The sequence below is a fragment of the Puccinia triticina genome, chromosome 13A (assembly GCF_026914185.1).
Source record: "Puccinia triticina chromosome 13A, complete sequence".
In the NCBI taxonomy this organism is placed as follows: domain Eukaryota; kingdom Fungi; phylum Basidiomycota; class Pucciniomycetes; order Pucciniales; family Pucciniaceae; genus Puccinia; species Puccinia triticina.
The window spans coordinates 1,050,597-1,066,799 of NC_070570.1; the positions used below are offsets into that span (position 1 = coordinate 1,050,597).

General features: G+C 44.9%; 3 protein-coding genes across 3 annotated transcripts; 2 read left to right on the forward strand and 1 right to left on the reverse strand.

The window, feature by feature from the left end:
- Positions 1 to 9,819: 9,819 nt before the first annotated feature.
- PtA15_13A101 (uncharacterized protein) lies at positions 9,820 to 10,701 on the forward strand (the record flags this gene model as incomplete). Its single annotated transcript, XM_053162265.1, has 4 exons — positions 9,820 to 10,080; positions 10,165 to 10,420; positions 10,487 to 10,575; positions 10,642 to 10,701. The coding sequence occupies 4 exons, from the start codon at positions 9,820 to 9,822 to the stop codon at positions 10,699 to 10,701; spliced, it is 666 nt and encodes a 221-aa protein (XP_053026257.1).
- A 1,119-nt stretch (positions 10,702 to 11,820) lies between these two features.
- On the reverse strand, positions 11,821 to 13,693 carry PtA15_13A102 (uncharacterized protein; the record flags this gene model as incomplete). The annotated part of the gene is made up of 6 exons (XM_053162266.1): positions 11,821 to 11,981; positions 12,066 to 12,279; positions 12,378 to 12,589; positions 12,671 to 12,910; positions 13,013 to 13,227; positions 13,560 to 13,693. The coding sequence occupies 6 exons, from the start codon at positions 13,691 to 13,693 to the stop codon at positions 11,821 to 11,823; spliced, it is 1,176 nt and encodes a 391-aa protein (XP_053026258.1).
- A 685-nt stretch (positions 13,694 to 14,378) lies between these two features.
- On the forward strand, positions 14,379 to 15,346 carry PtA15_13A103 (uncharacterized protein; the record flags this gene model as incomplete). Its single annotated transcript, XM_053162267.1, has 6 exons — positions 14,379 to 14,427; positions 14,545 to 14,639; positions 14,710 to 14,760; positions 14,833 to 15,014; positions 15,096 to 15,177; positions 15,266 to 15,346. The coding sequence occupies 6 exons, from the start codon at positions 14,379 to 14,381 to the stop codon at positions 15,344 to 15,346; spliced, it is 540 nt and encodes a 179-aa protein (XP_053026259.1).
- Positions 15,347 to 16,203: the final 857 nt, after the last annotated feature.

Genomic DNA, 16,203 nt, shown 5'->3' on the forward strand with positions numbered 1-16,203 from the left:
TGGATAAATTCCTGGACAAATGTCCGGTGTTGCAATGGCAATACCTCATGAGGAACAGATGTCTTTCCTCTCCCGGCGGCATTGTCGTTCTGCTTGAGTACAATCAAAAAGCTTACCCGTGAGAATCAAGAGCACAAGAGCATTCAGGCATTGTGCTGTTGCAATAATAATTGCCACTTGCGTCCAATCATACTTGACTTGCGGTCACATCTTAATGCTCCGCTGGAATATCTATGAACGCCGACTACCTTCCCCCACCACTTTATATTTCCTAAGCAGTAGCAATCCTGCTCTCAAAGATACCTCAGGGTTGTATAATAATTCTTTCCAGTACCTCCACTATGCCATTTACCAAATTAACCGTCCGTTCACTCACCTACGTTGCTGATCGGCCTCGCTTTGGTCGTAATAACCTCTTCAAAATCCCCTGCGCCCTGGGATGGGTAATTCGAAATGGGGAACCACAACCGCATTACAACTTACATTTTGACATCTATACCCCTGCGCCGATGGAGTCAGGGCCCGATGCTGCTTCCTGGCTTGTGTTTGAGGGACCGATGTCAGCGTCATACAAACAGGACAACATTTGTGTCATCACTCACGCCTTGACTTTCCATCGGTCAATCCCTGCGTCCCTCGCCAATCAGTCGTATGCTCAGTTGCAAGGGGTTCTTACTGTCTTTCAAAATGTTGGACATCTCCGAGCCGTTGACCCCGACAACCAAGATGTGAGCCTGTGTCAAATGTCTGTATTGATCTCACATGTGGCTCATGCTTTATCTGTAGTCATGTTTCTTCCAGATTTCCACGGATGTACCTTTGATTAAACAAGGCCTAGATGCATTGGCCATTGGCGCTTCTTTCTGGATAGCCGCTGACATTGAATGTCGAGTTGACAGTGTTATAAACATCAAGGTAACTTAATTTAGTCTTGAGTTGAAAGAGGCCCACACGTTGACTGGTGCGCAGGTCAAACAATTCTTTGCAACAGATTGATATACTCCGCAGCCTTTGGAATCAGAAAATGTGTCAGCATTAGCATTGTTATATTGGAATAGATTATCACTTGAATCTCAAGCCACTTATACCACGTTGGCATGTCCCCCTCTCCCCAACGGGCATAGATTGAATTAGACCAACATGTATTTTTTACCACTGTACCTTTATCTCAAAGCTTCGCGTGGCAATTCAGCCGTGAGCTATTTCTTTTCCCAGCCCCTCCGTGCAGGCACGAATGGCTTGGTTTGCAGCTCCTGCATGCAGAGTTCTCTTCCAGCCACTCCCTTGGCTCATGTGTTGGGATTGTGCCTGGTGATAGAATATAAAGACCGCGAGCTATACAGGGTTGAAACTGCTCTGTGCATTCCTCCCGTCTCAATCATTGGAGTCGACGGTTTGTAGGATCTATTCTATTGATAGCAACATCCCTTGCAACATGCAACAATGTTGTTGGTTAGGATTTGAGTAGGCTCTGGAATTACTGGTATGATTGTTCATGCATCAGCGTATATTATGTACTGATAGCATGAAAGAGAGCTCATGCTTCAAATATGTTGTCGGAAGAGGCATTGATTCTGCATGTTGCTGCACAGTCCATCGGTGTATTGCCTGTACTCTCACCGATTTCGAACTGCCATTTATGGTAGAAATGTGATGCCCCTGTCGCGTGGTAGTCTATGTAGCAGTCAGGGTGATCTATCCATAAGGAATGACGTTGACTGCAGAGGGTGCATGGATGGCACTTAAAGCAATAGGATGTTGACACCAGGAGTCTGTAGTGTTTTGGAATAGTATTGCCTATAAAACTCCCGATGAGGGCCACCGGGAGTAGTCACCTTTCTTCAAAGATCAAACAATTCGTCTACCTGACATGTCCTCTGCTGCTACAGTGCCTGGCAACCGGCCCCTATCGTGCCAGTCTCTTTTTGAAGTCAAAAACAAAGTGAGTTCTACTCTTTCTGTTTGAGACTCCCACTGATTCATTTTTAATAGTCCTCCCCTTTATTTCGAGAAAACCAACAATATGGACCAATTGAAACTATCAGTTACTTCACCTGCGATAAGGAAAATCCGCTTGACTATGAAGTGTCTTTACGAACCAATACCTCCAAAGATCATGCGTTGGCGAAAGATTGCATCTATAAGATTACGGCGAAAGCCATGTTTCTCAATATCAAATCGAAAGCACCTGTCTTGAATTACTTGCCCAAACGGGCAGTTAAGGTCTCAGTAACCGAGCATTTCATTGGTACTACTGTTGATGATGCGAGCTTCTTGGGCGTGGGCTTAATCCTCTCCTTCAAAAAGGAAACTAAGGACGATAATCCGAGGTACGGCCCATGTTTGATGGCTATTGTCTCTCATAGTGATTGGGATCCGGTGGTAAGCCAGCCTCAATTCCACATCAATCACCAGGCGCTAACGACATTCCTTTAGGATTGGGTTGTGAAGAGCTTCAAAGTCAAATACCGCGTACCCTTGACCCCACGCTTGATCAAGACTCAGAATATGTTCCGCGAGAACAAAGAGTTCTTCTTCGATGGAATATTGGTTGGATGGGAAATGGAAGAAAATATGGCTATACTAGAGGTGAGGTGTTACGCCACCTCGCTTTTGATTCAGAGTCCTGATAGTGTCCGCAGGTCGTCCACCTTTCGCCTGTAGGTCAAAACGGCGGGGGTTCAGCTTCGCCAAAGGGTCCTGCATCCGTATGCAATAGCCCCAAAAGGAAACGGCAGTTGTAAGTCGATGTCCCTAATAAATCCCGCGGTGCAGGATCACAGGCTGATGCATCTTGATTTCCTTTTTTAGAGTCAAGTTCAGTTCCAACTCCGGGCCCGCAGAACCTGTTGCATCAACATCAAATGCACAAGTTGTCCCACAAATGGCCGTACCTACAGAAGATGTTTTTAGTACTCCTGATAACATTCTACCTGTTGATGACGGATCCGAAGGGGACACTCCCCTGAGCACTATCTTAGGAGGCAAGAAAAGGTCTAGAAAAAATTAAACAATAGCTTTGTGCATGACTTTCGACGTAGAAGTCCAGTAGTGGTGCATTAAAGGTGTTGAAAGTTGTTAATCAAATGACTCCAGACCTATCGTCTGCGGTGTACAATTCGTTACCGTATCGTTGTGACTGTGTTTGTCTAAATGTGATTGTTATTGTGTTTGAGACCAACAAACTGAGTATTGTTATTGATGCCAGCTCTATTGAGATCGTTCTATCCGGAGAGTCCATGTGTGTTCCTTAATCCGGAATATGAGGTTAGAGTGTTGAGCGAAGCGGCATCAGCATTACTCTATTGAACTCCACACTCCAACATCATCGCATCGGTCACTTTTCCTACATTTAGAGTACCACTCCTAATAGCAGCTTATTACCCGCGAAAATACTTATCTATCATGTCGTACATTGGACTGGCTGCCACATCAGAACAAGAGAATAACGAGAAGTCACTTCTAGCAAGATGCATGCCCGATGGTCCACACACGCTGGGTCCCTGTAATATGTCATGCACTCACTGCCGTGCACTCCACTGGCCTGAAGAGCGAGCAATGGCTGACATCAAGGCAAAGAATCAATTGTTCTCAATGTGCTGCCAAAAGGGGCAGGTCAAGCTTCCGCATGATTTGGCGCCTTCTCCACAGTACCCAGCGCTCTTCAAGGATTTATTGACCGGCACCTCATCAGGTCAGTTTTTTGCTGCGCTCGAGGGATCATTGATACGTAGATTCTCATTTTTGCTCTTGGTCAGATGCGAAAAATTTTCAGAAATACATTAGGACGTACAACAATGCAATATCGTTTACCTCCCTCGGCTTCACACTTGGTGATCAAGCAGCAAAAGTTCCAGGCGCGCCTGTCTTCACGATTCAGGGAGGACTATCGCATGAGATTGGACCAATCCTACCTCCGGGTGAATGCAAGCCACACTTTTCGCAGATCTTTGTGGTGGGAGATGGAGGTTTGGAGGAGGCCAAACATCGAAGATCTTGCGCTCTTGGAAGTCATTCAAGCAACACCACACGTGATGCCGTCGACGTCAAGACTATTGTCAAGCTGCAAGATTTTATGTACCATTACAACCCTTATGCGAAAATGTATAAGATGGCTGGCGATATAATAAAAGCAGGCAAACCAATTTCGATGATACTCAAGACCGTTGAGAACACTAGGAATGATCCTAGAAGGTACAATGCCCCAACAGTGCAGGAAGTCGGGATTATTATTGAGGGCGAAGGCATACCAAAGGCTCCGCGACAGATTGTGCTACATCAAATTGGGGGCAAATTGCAGCGCATCTCAGATCTGCACTCAAGCTATTTCCCTTTGCGCTATCCGATTTTTTTCCCATACGGCGGTCAACAATGGGAGCCGACGTACGCAACTCTAGCAAAAGATGGTGCGTGTTGTTTTTGGTGTCACCTCAGTAAAAACTGATAGCGTTCTGTCGCAGGGAAATTCCAAAATGTTAGTCAACTTGAGTGGATGGCCTACTTACTGTTTTCTAGGGAAGGCAGTTTCTCACCTATACTAGCGGGAAAGACGCTGTTCCAAGAGTTAATTGTTGATATGTATGCGTGTGTGGAAAGCTCAAGGCTCAACTGGTTCAAGCATAATCAAGATATTCTGAAGGTACAAATGTATTCTGGATTGGTTGAAGCTCTGGGGGTTAACGCAGAACCTACAGGCCGCAAGGTTGTACTGCCTTCTACATTTATTGGCGGACCTAGAGCTATGAATCAACTCTATCAAGACGCCATGGCGCTGGTCTCAGAGTTTGGACCGCCGGATTATTTTATCACAATAACAGCAAACCCCGCATGGCCAGATGTTTCAAAATTTTTGAAACCAGGCAAAGAGCCAGCGAATCACGCCGCGATCATAACACGAGTCTTCAAACTCAAGTTGAAACATTTGATGGATCTCTTGATCAAGAAACAAAGATTTGGCAGAATAGTTTCCTACGTATCAACCATTGAATTTCAGAAGAGAGGGATGCCTCATATGCACATCATGCTCACGGTGGAAGATGAACATAAACCAGATACACCAGCCAAGATTAATAGGATTGTTAGTGCCGAAATTCCGGATCCGAAGGAAGAGCCAAATCTATACAGGATAGTATCAAGGTGCATGCTTCATGGTCCATGTGAAGGTCGAACATGTGTACGAAAGGGGCGCTGTCGCTTTTGTTTTCCCAAACCTTTTGCCGAAGAAACTACAATTGTGGAGGGGGCCTATCCTAACTACAGGCGCCGCAACGATGGACGCACAGTGAAAAAGGGTCCAAATGTCTTTGACAATACATCAGTCGTGCCCTACAATAAATTTTTATCGTTGCGGATGGACTGTCATGTCAATGTGGAGGTGGCTGTAGGTATCCAAGCTGTCAAGTATCTCTATAAATACATCTGTAAAGGTAATGATAGGTCATATATGGCACTGGACAATAACGACGAAACAGCTGCCTATGTTGACGGTCGATACATTGGACCTGCGGAGGGTGAGTTGCGGATATGTAAAATGTATTTTTCAACAGTATTGATAACTATCCTGTTGCGTGGAATTCAGCTGCGTGGCGTTTATTTCAATTCGAGATGTCAGATCGCCATCCCGCGGTTCAGAGACTAGCTCTGCATGAGGAGGACGCTCAAAATGTGATGTTCAAGTTGACCGAGGACGCTCGCAATAGGGTACAATCTGGAAGGGCTTCTCAAACAATGATGACCCAGTTTTTCATCCTCAATTGTGATGGAGTGCAGGGCTTGATGAAGAATTCAAGAGATTGTTTCTATCATGAAATCCCCAATCACTTTTGGTGGGACCCTACGATAAATGATTGGAAGCCGCGGAAAAAAATGATGGCGACAATTGGACGAATTCACTTTACATCAATACATCAGGGCGAGAGATATTATATACGCCTGTTATTACTCCACAAGAAGGATATTCGGTCGTTTGAGGACCTGCGGACTGTGAATGGATCTGTCTGTGCTTCCTTTCGGGAAGCAGCAGACATGATGGGTCTGTTGGTCAACGACAATCAATACCATGCGGCAATGACTGAAGGCGCGACATTCAAGACCGGTTATCAACTGCGACTGATGTTTTGTATTATTTTGGTTCATAGTCCACCGGCAGGTCCTATGTCACTATTCAACAGCCACTGGGAGCCCCTTAGCGACGATTTGAAGTACTTATTGCATAAAGACTACGGGGTGGATGATACAAGCAATGAGGAGATAAAAGCCTTTACTCTACATCAGCTGGATCGAATGTTGATGTCTATGGGATCCAATTTATCAGCTGTTGGCTTGAGATTGGATTTGAGTCATCGCCAATTCTTATCGCAATTGCAGTTCAGAGGAGTCGACGTTATTACGGTCGTCGACGTAGCGGACCGTTGGATGTTAAATGTTGAATTGCTAAACCCAGCGCAGGCATTTTTCTATTCTTGTGTGACAGATGCGGTCGAAGGCACGAACCAGAGCAAGATGTTTTATCTGGATGGTCCTGGCGGTACGGGCAAGACCTTTGTCTTGAACACGCTCATTGATTACTTCACGCTACAAGGATTACGACCAGCAGTTGTTGCTGCCACGGGTGTTGCTGCTCTATTGTTAAATGGAGGGCAAACAGCCCATTCCAGCTTCAAGATCCCGCTGAAGTTTAGTGATGTCACGACATGTACTTTCAGCTCAAACGACATGATAGGCAAGCGTTTGTTGGGAGCCCAAGTGATCGTATGGGACGAAGCCGTGGCGATTCATCGACATGCGATTGAAACTGTGGACAGGTCACTGAGAGATCTCAGTGGAAATCAATCCCCGTTTGGAGGTCGTCTGGTAGTTTTTGCTGGCGATTTTCGACAGACTTTGCCTGTGGTAAAGGATGGCGCGTTCCCCAGATCAGAATTCGCCACGCTCAAGAGTTCCAGTTTGTGGCAATGGGTTTCTGCATACTCGCTGAAGGACAACGTTCGACTTGGTCTAGGAACCGGCAATGCTTCCGGCGCAAATGTTGATTTCGCAGCTGAACTCTTGCGAATAGGTGAAGGATTGACTCAAGAAAATGATGTTGCTCGAGTGAGTCTACCAGGTGTGAATCTTGAATCTTGCGGATCAGTATCAACATGTGCAGACAGAGCAATGCGGTGGTGTTTTGATGAAATCAATTCGAAGCGGAGGATGGATGTTGGCACGTATTCAAATTATCTTTCGGAGCGATGTATCCTGACGCCATTGAACTCAGACTCCAAATTGATAAACAGTAAATTATTGGGTGCCTTATACGGTGAAGAAGTAGAATCAATCTCACTGGACAAGCCAAATGACGAAGCCATCGACACGCTGCAGCCGGAGGCACTGGCGAAAATTGATTTTCCGGGCTTTCCTCTTCACTCATTAAAATTGAAGGCAGGCGCGCCGGTAGTGCTTTTGAGGAATCTTAGCATTGAAGATGGTCTTTGCAATGGCACTCGACTGGTACTATTACAGGTAACAAAAAATACTTTATGTGGTCGTATACTGACAGGCCCACTTAAAGGTAGGGAGGTATCTATACCCAAAATAACCCTATTACACGAGGGTGATTCTTATGTTAAAGTATCATTTTATAGGTATCAATTTCCAGTTGCCTTAGCCTTTGCGATGACAATTGTTGGAATTTTGCCATTTCCTCTTACTTACACCTCTAAAACATTGTTTCATGTCATTCTCAAAAGCATTGCCAGTATCCTTGTTAGTACAGATTTTATCACACCAAGTAGTCATTGAACCGTGTGTAGTAGATAATATCTTGTCATACTTGTTATCACGCATAGTCTCAGAGATAGTATAAATGAAACTTGTCTTGATCAAACTTTTTCATTATTCTATTGTCTTCCAACCACTTGTTGGCCGCTTGTTTTTAGTCTATTTAAAGCCAGCCTACAACAAGAAATTACACTCATCGGTTCTCCTCATTCTTTCTCCGCGCCCCGCTGAGCCGCATCCGGTGAGAGAGTCATCCTCACTGCCCAAATTCTTGAGTTTTTATCAATACTCATCTTAGCCCTTTTATTTCTTGTGCCTGAAAGTTCTAAATTTTAACAACAATTAATAAGTGTCAAGGCCAAAGCATGAGGCAGGTAGCGTTAGTCTTGCGCAGTCAAGTTTTTGCGCATGGACAATTGTATGTAGGACTTTCAAGGGTGCGTGATGTAAACAATCTTTTAGTTGTACAAGTAGGCAAAAAAGATGAAACACAAGTGTTAAATGTTGTAAAAAAGGTTGTTTTTAAGTAGTTGTATTTTATATAGTAAAATATGTTTGATGATTGTGTTTATCTATATTGTGGATTGGGCGGCGTAGCCGCCCCTGTACTCTAGTATGTAAATGTGGTTTGGCGCGCCTGGTAGCGCTTACACATCACAACCATGTGCACCACAACTCAAGAACTCAGGGAAGGAGTAGAGTTACAAAGAAATGGCAAGTTGTAACTAGGGTTAAAATTGCATGAGAAAACAGACTATGAAGTCAAAACAAAGATATCTCTTAAGATTAAAAAGATATGAAGTAATTCATATGTAAAGAGGTAGAAAAGGCAGACTTTAGGTTAGCTGTGCTGACTCTAAGGCTGACATTATCTGCCCATATCCGTAGGTTTCAGAACCTCGGCTCTCAGATACATAATCCCTAACTTAACTAAGTCCCTCTCTATGTGGAGGGGGGACGCCGTCCCGCAGGGACCCTCCCCTCCTTCGGAGGTTGCTTCGCTCCCCCGAGGAGGGAAATTAGCTAAGTTAGAGATAATCCGCGGTCCCTTCCCAGATATCCCACGCGGGATACTGGGGGTTCAAGCAACGGTGGGTCGCTACTTTACTCTACGATAACCGGGGCTGTAGAGTAAAGTAGCGAGCTGTGCCTAACATTTTTACAGTTATTGTTAACGCTAGCGCGCGGATCGCCGCGTCACGGTTATCGTAACTGGCCTTTTTTTGTACAGCCGTTACTAGTAAAGTAACGTGTTATCGAGAAAATTAACATTTTATTAAGCAATTAAGGGTCAAATTGGCCCTTATCAAGCAGAGAAACCCTTTATTGAGCAGTGAAAGGCCAAATCAGCCCTGAAATGGCCTTTTCTTGCTCAATATGTTGATAAATACCTGCTGCGCTGCCCATAGATATCGTAGCCGCCTTGAAAACAAAACACCCGCCCGGTGCGATATCGATATCGCACCACATTTCCCCATTGCTACCGGTCCGGTTAGCGTAAAGGGACCAAAAATCGCTACGATAACGTTACGATATCAATAACCGTAAAGTAGCGACCCACCGTTGGTTCAAGTGGGAGAGCCTCCAAGTTTCATCTCAGTGCTTGACTTATAGTGGCCAACGGTATTGCCCTGCCGACAAGCATCTACGGAGAGGCTTGCCAGAGAACCACGGCAACCAAACTTAACGCAAGGGAGCCCTTTGGCTGGCCAATAATAGACAGAAGCTCACACAACTGCCACCTCCTTTCTCGCCCCGATATTGATGCCAGTGGTTTGCTGCTTCTTGCTTCTTCTGGTTGCTTCCATATTGTTGCGGGTATAAAACCCTCGAGCTCTCTCGCATTGTCGTTTCTTTTGTTAATTAATCCATCGCTTCTCAGCACTTTCATATTTTTCCTGTTTTCTCATTGCATTTCAGTCACTCTCCTTTAACCTAGCCTGCTTCAACAGCTGAAAATCAACAAGCGCAACGCTAACGGATTTAGACGGACGTGTTTTTTGCAGACATCAGAACCTTCTCATTCTTTTCTACAATTACCACCCTTTAAACCTGACCATGCAAATTCCAAGTACACTCGCTTTTATCGCCTTCTTAGCTTCCTTTCAGTTCACCATCCATGCAGCCAAAAATCCTCCCTTACCCAACGATTATATAATCAGACAACCATTCACGTGGGTAAATGGCTATCTACCGATCTATGATGCCAAGGGCAAGGAAGTTTTCCATTTTAGCAAGACTGCCTTTATCCCAAGTTTTGGGAAGACCAACACCACAATCGCGGACGGATCTTTCAAGGTTTTATTTAATCTTTCATCGGTTAGTTGTGTCATCACTAACAGGGAGATGATTAAAAGCTGCATAACCGGTTCTAATTCATTCCTCTCCTCCCACACTCTACAGAGCACAGATAATCGCTGCTACGACGATACAACTTATGCGGAGCCTGCAGATCAAAACCAGAAGGATGAATCCCCAAAGCGAGAATTTAAAAGGGATGTAAGAGCCGTCAGAGCGGATGTCTGGCGCTTCAACTTCCTTCCTGATCGCTCAACCACCCGACAGTACTACAAGTTCAACCAAAATGCTGAGAACATGGGAGGTAGGATATATAAGGTGGGCAAAGGGAAAAAAAATGAACTGGTTGGCCTGCTCAGAAGTGAGTATCATCTCTCACTTTTCAAGCCAACAAAACAGACATTTGACTTTTGGTTGATTCCATTAGATCAAAAGCGGAAACAGGCCTGGTTGGATAACGATCCTACTAAAGAGGTCGCCACTTTTACACTTTCATGCATTGATAATGCCCCACTGGTGTGTCCCCGACAATCTGCAGTAAATTAAAAAGAAAGATGCCTGATTCCAACTTTTGCTCAACAGGCTGAATTTGTCACATTGATGGCCTTGGTCTTTGACAAAGACGTTGCTTGTCGATTTTGAAGTTGAACTACTGACTACTTTTTATGTACACAAATTCTGTTAGTTTGCAACCCCCATCTTCAATGGATTATCATGAGCAATGAACGTGGGAGTTTGATTATCTAAGAGATAAATTAGACAAGGCTTTCAGATTATCCAAAAATGTGAAATCTTTGGAGGGAAGGGAGCTATAGTAACATCTGTTGGAAATGGTGGTTTTGGCCATTCCTCTCAGTCCTAAATTACCAATACCGCATCAGTCCCTCTGGCAGAGGTGTGAAGCGCCTCCACCTCCCGGAGTTGACTTGGTTTGGATGTATCATCGCAACTGCGGGTGTGTGTCAGAGCAGGATCCCGACAAGCCCCCTAAGAGGGGGGTGTTGAAAAAGGTATCCCAAATCGCACAAATTCTCTGAAACATACTCTTGGAAAATGTATAAAATCCCCAAAAGGCTGGTGGTAGAAAATATATGCAAAAATTGAGTTGGCATCCCGGGGTTTTAGCAACCCGGGTGGAGATGCTCTTAGTTACTTGACAGTATCTTTTTCTGATACTTTTCAGATGTATATGGGAAGTTGGAGATGAAAGAGTGGAAACATGATTAATTATTGAACAGATTCAGCAAGAAGTAATACGACAAACAGCAATTTTATGATACATGTAAATATTTTTTGGTGCGAGTTCTGTTTTTCATGTATAAATCAAAATAAAGCTACCAACAGGTGATAAAATGGATAAATAGGAAGGCAGGAGGACATGAAGGAAGAGGATGGATTGAAGTCTAGCAACAATTGATATTCAATTCAAGAAGTAGTACAAGACAAAGTGCAAACTAAAATATAAGCGGAGCCGCTGGAAAAGATTGCAGGTCCGATGAATTTTTGAAGCTCTGATTTTAGGTCCGATTTTTCGCAAGTATCAAAAACCCATATGAAGAAAAAGAAAAACCCGCGCAAATTTTTACTTGAGGCTAGCCCGGGCTTGTGCGAGTGGGGAATGATTGGCCCAAGGTTTGACAACTGAACTGGTCATCAAAAATCTAAGAAGGCATAAGGCGGTAAGTCGGGACTAGAGATTATGGTATGAATTGTAAGTCACCTTGCGGACAGTAAAGATTGGTAAAATGTCGGTCGAGCTTGCTAGAAGAAATCGCCTGTTAATTTGATCCCACTGGCCTCGAGTTTCTTGCTGAGATCCTGCCATTTTTCGATGCACTCTTTGGACCAGTCTTTTATGGGAATTTCCTGATCTTGATCTCTCATTTCGACCATCTTGAGAACTGATTGTTCCCAAGAAGGGTCTAAACAAGGTAAAATATAAAGTGTAGTTGGTTAGAATTCAATTTCACTGATTAATGAACGTAGCGTGTCAAGTTCGAACTTGCCATCAAAGAATGTCCGAGCATGATACTTTGTCAGGTTGGAACGCCGAGCGCTAGGTTCGACCAGTCGGAGGAGAGATTTAGGGGGCTCGGTACCTGGTCGAAGATCAAATGAAATTCTTTCGAGCTTGGACTGGCAATTTAGATCGATCAATCCTGGATCACAGATTCCCCCGGAGATGTACATGTCTTCTAACGAAAAGAGACCTTTGACAGCCTGTAAGCAGAGGAAGGTGACATGATTAATACCAATTCAAGAAACAGTTTTTGTCAGGGAAGGGGAGCCTATAAGAAATGATCAAATTTGGTACTCGCCTCGTTCAAGAAAGGTCTGGTGGAATATGGCCAACTGAGCTCTAAATGCCGCAGGTCCGTTCCTGATTCTATTAAGGCGGTTTCTAAGTCTTCCTCAGTGATGCGGGTAGTACTGCCATCTTCGCCGTTGTCAGCAAGGAGATGCCCGAAATGGATCCTTAGGCGTTTCAAGGTGCCTTTGACGTGTGATAACAAGAATCTGAGTGCATCACCTGTGGGTTGATAAATTATAGTCAGGGGCATGATTTGGACGGAGAGGAAGAGAGCGAGAGACCAATAGATCAACTACCGACCAGGCACATCTGGCTGGATGAGTACGAGCTCGGCGAGCGACTCTGAGAAGACCCACTCGAGCTCGAGCGATTTTAAGTCGCCCAAGTCGCCCAACCTGAGTAACTCGAGATATTCAAGTCGTTCGAAGCGCATCGATGCTTGGACATGGCTTCTACTGATTCCCTCATCAGCACCTAGGACGATGTGCTTTATAGGCGATCCTAGTAGCTCCTCGCATAATGAATCATACAGATCGCCCACTGTCATCAAAAAGAAGGCTCGATGAACATTTGGAAGAACTGATATGAAGAAATGCCGATGGATGAATAAGAAATAAACAAATAAAAGCAATAGGACTGAACTGCAATAGTTAACGAGGACGTGAAACTGCTCGAGGTTGACCAATCGCTCCATGGTTGTAAAGACGGCATCGGCGTCAAGTTCGGCCAGATATTCGTCATCACCAGTCGAGAAGTGGAGCGCCCTTGGTAATTTAGCCAGTCCGGGTTTCTGGCGGACTGTCTCGGCCAGCGAGCTGACAGAGCTTGGGCTTCGTAGCCAGAGTGAACGCCAGAGACTGTGGTGAAATGCACGGAGTGTCAGCCAGATGAACAGGTAGGTCAACAGACGGCGGGTGGTAGTGCCAGTGGGGCGGGGAAGTGAAGAAGAAAGATAGCCGGGGGGCTGGTGGGGGGAGAGAAATGAGGCAGTTGGGGCTGCTAGCGGTGGGATGGGCACATGAGGAAGTGCTCTGAAAATACAGGGTGCAGTCGAGTATAGCAGACTTGCACTTGGCAAAGATGGCCGACAAACCGAAAAACAAACAACAAAGACAACAGAATGGCAGCCGAACCGTGGCGTATGGAGGAGACAAGAGGCTGGGTCATGATGGAGATGGATGATACTGACACTATCTGGGCTGGGCCCAGCCAAGAGCGACAGACGGAAGAGACAGAGAGCCGGTCGGAGGAGTGAGACAAGGGGGGTAGCCAGTTAAAGATCTCGACGAGTAGCTCTGAGGGGAGCCGCGAGCAGGCCGACATCGTACTCGTCCTCGGCCTGGACTGCAGTCGTCGATCAAAGCCGATCAACCCCACATACCCCGTGCGGTATATCCGGTGGACAGTCCGGGATATCTGGCAGAGAACCGCCGATCACCGCATATATCTGTGATCCGACGCTACCAAACCTGCGGATAAGGACGGATATGCGTTGCCAAATCTTTGAATTTGGCGACTGGCGCGCAGTTTTAGCGACCTGCAGCAAGGCAGCTTTGCACCGCAAGTTGCCACAATTGGCAGCTTGTTTAATCTGAAAATCCGGAAATACCCAATTGATTAGGTCGGGCAACCGATTGGGTACAAAAATACATAGCAACGCTGTCCAGTCTTCTTCGGCCGATATGAATATTTGTACAAAAGAAGTTCTGAGCTTTCATTTCGCACCATGCCCCTTCTGCTTCATCATCCACTCAAGCTACATGACTTCAGAGCCAACTTCGTAGAAATTGAATCTTAACAAAATCAATATAAAAATAAATTCTGAAGGTGGGCACAAATCCGAGTTCTCCATGACTTCAATCAAACGGGCGAAGATAAACTCTGACCATTCTTATTATTCCTTGCGTTGCTCTTTAGCCCGGAGCTGACCGCTGAATTTTTAGCCCTTACTGTGGACATTCGGCAGCGTATTGATTACGAATTGCAAGATATAGACCAGTACTAAGTAATGTTGGATCAAAGATTCTTTCCCCTAATTGTAATTTTAACCTTTGCGGGTGAGTAAAGAATTGTATACCAACCCCCAGCTTATATCCGTTCATGAAGAACAGTCTAAGTAAGAGATGCCCTTTCAAATTTTGGCTCTACAACCCGAATAAAAAAAAAACAATCAGTAACCATGGTGCAGTGCGAGCTGCCGTGTTATCTGACCGGACAAACCCCTCTTCCTAAGGACGTCATACCGCCCCAAGATGTGACATGTCTGCAAGTAAGTTTTCGCAAGTGTCGTGGTTAGGCGAGTCTTGTTTTGTCCATCAATCAAATTGGGTTATTGGTAGACGAAAATTTTTCTCGATATTCCAGACGTCACGATTGACAACAAGAAATATGTACGTCACAAACAATCTATAAACACCTTGTCTGATTTTATTAATTAATTACCCAATCGCATATTACTCTAGTCGGAGATCGACTTCAAAACTCAAGGTAAAGATCTTACCGCGGCTGGATTTGCTTTGGCCACATTCACTGCTGGCGGTGATAATACTGCGGAGTCGTTGGGAACTGCCGGCAAGTTATACACGGCTGTTAATGCAGCATTGAGAGACAGGGGCAACAAATCCATTTTAAATAAGTTGAAAGTGTGAGTAATCTTAATTTCGTCTTCCTAAGTTTTGCCTCAGACCCCCCTTTGCTGAGACGTGCTTCGTGCATTTACCTGTAGGGTTGACTTTTTCATCGCAAGCCAAATCGCTGCGCTTAAGGGACAAGAAGGAAAGAAAGGGCAGATACGAAATCTCAATAAGGTTAGCCTCCGGATCAAATTTTGCAACAAAACCATCAGAATTCTTTTAGGGTTTTGCTGATTTGGCTTGTCTCTTTCTGCGAGAATAGGCGATCAAGAACTGCGGCCGCTGCACAGATGAAGAGCGCCAGAAACTAGAAGATATGGTCAGCGCAGCACAAACACTTTGATAGCCATGAACAAGACGTGTTAAACACTCAAATATACCAGACAAAGTCTTCGAATGCATTACAATGCTACCCAAAAGAAACAAGGCGCTACTTGTGAATAATCTGTTCCTTGATGACCATGAAATGGAGCTTGTAAATAGACTGTACATAGGGTTACTCAGTGAAACATTTACCGGCCTGTAGCACAGTGGCCCCTCAGTTTGACTCTAGAATTATTCACAGGGCCCTAATTGTGTTCAGTTCCTTGGCGCCATTGACCTACTTAAGACCAGTGAAGCTGCTGACACGATGCAGCGTGTTAGCAGGAAGCAAACAATCAAAAACTGTCACTACTGAGAAATCTTGTCTGCTGCTTTGAATACTCAACCATTCAAAGCAGCAGACAAGATTTCTCAATGCACGCTTGCCGGGGTATTCAGGTAGCTTTGTGGTGTCTTGTCAATAGGCGGTTTCAATATTGATTCAGGACATTATGCAGGTCTGATTTGCCAAGAAAAGTCAGTGCCATGGAACACTTTCTGCCGACATGTCCTCCTTCTACTTCCAGGACCACGGGAAATCAGGACAGATTTAACCAAACAAAGAGCAAGATCTGACTTTTTTATTTACCCTATCTCCCAACTCTTCCCTGTTGAAACTGCAACTGCCCAGGTTTACATTTCTCTCCCTGTCACACATCTTTCACTCCTTTCTCCTCCCTCCAGATGAATATGTATGTTCACCTTCTGCCCACAACTTGTCCCCCAGTTGTAATAGTTTATAAACTCTGCTTTACAGAAGAAATAAACCTCATCTGCTTCTGCGCGCATTTCCCTGAGGTCTCTGGATACAACCTCTTGTAGCGTGTGCGCTTTTCT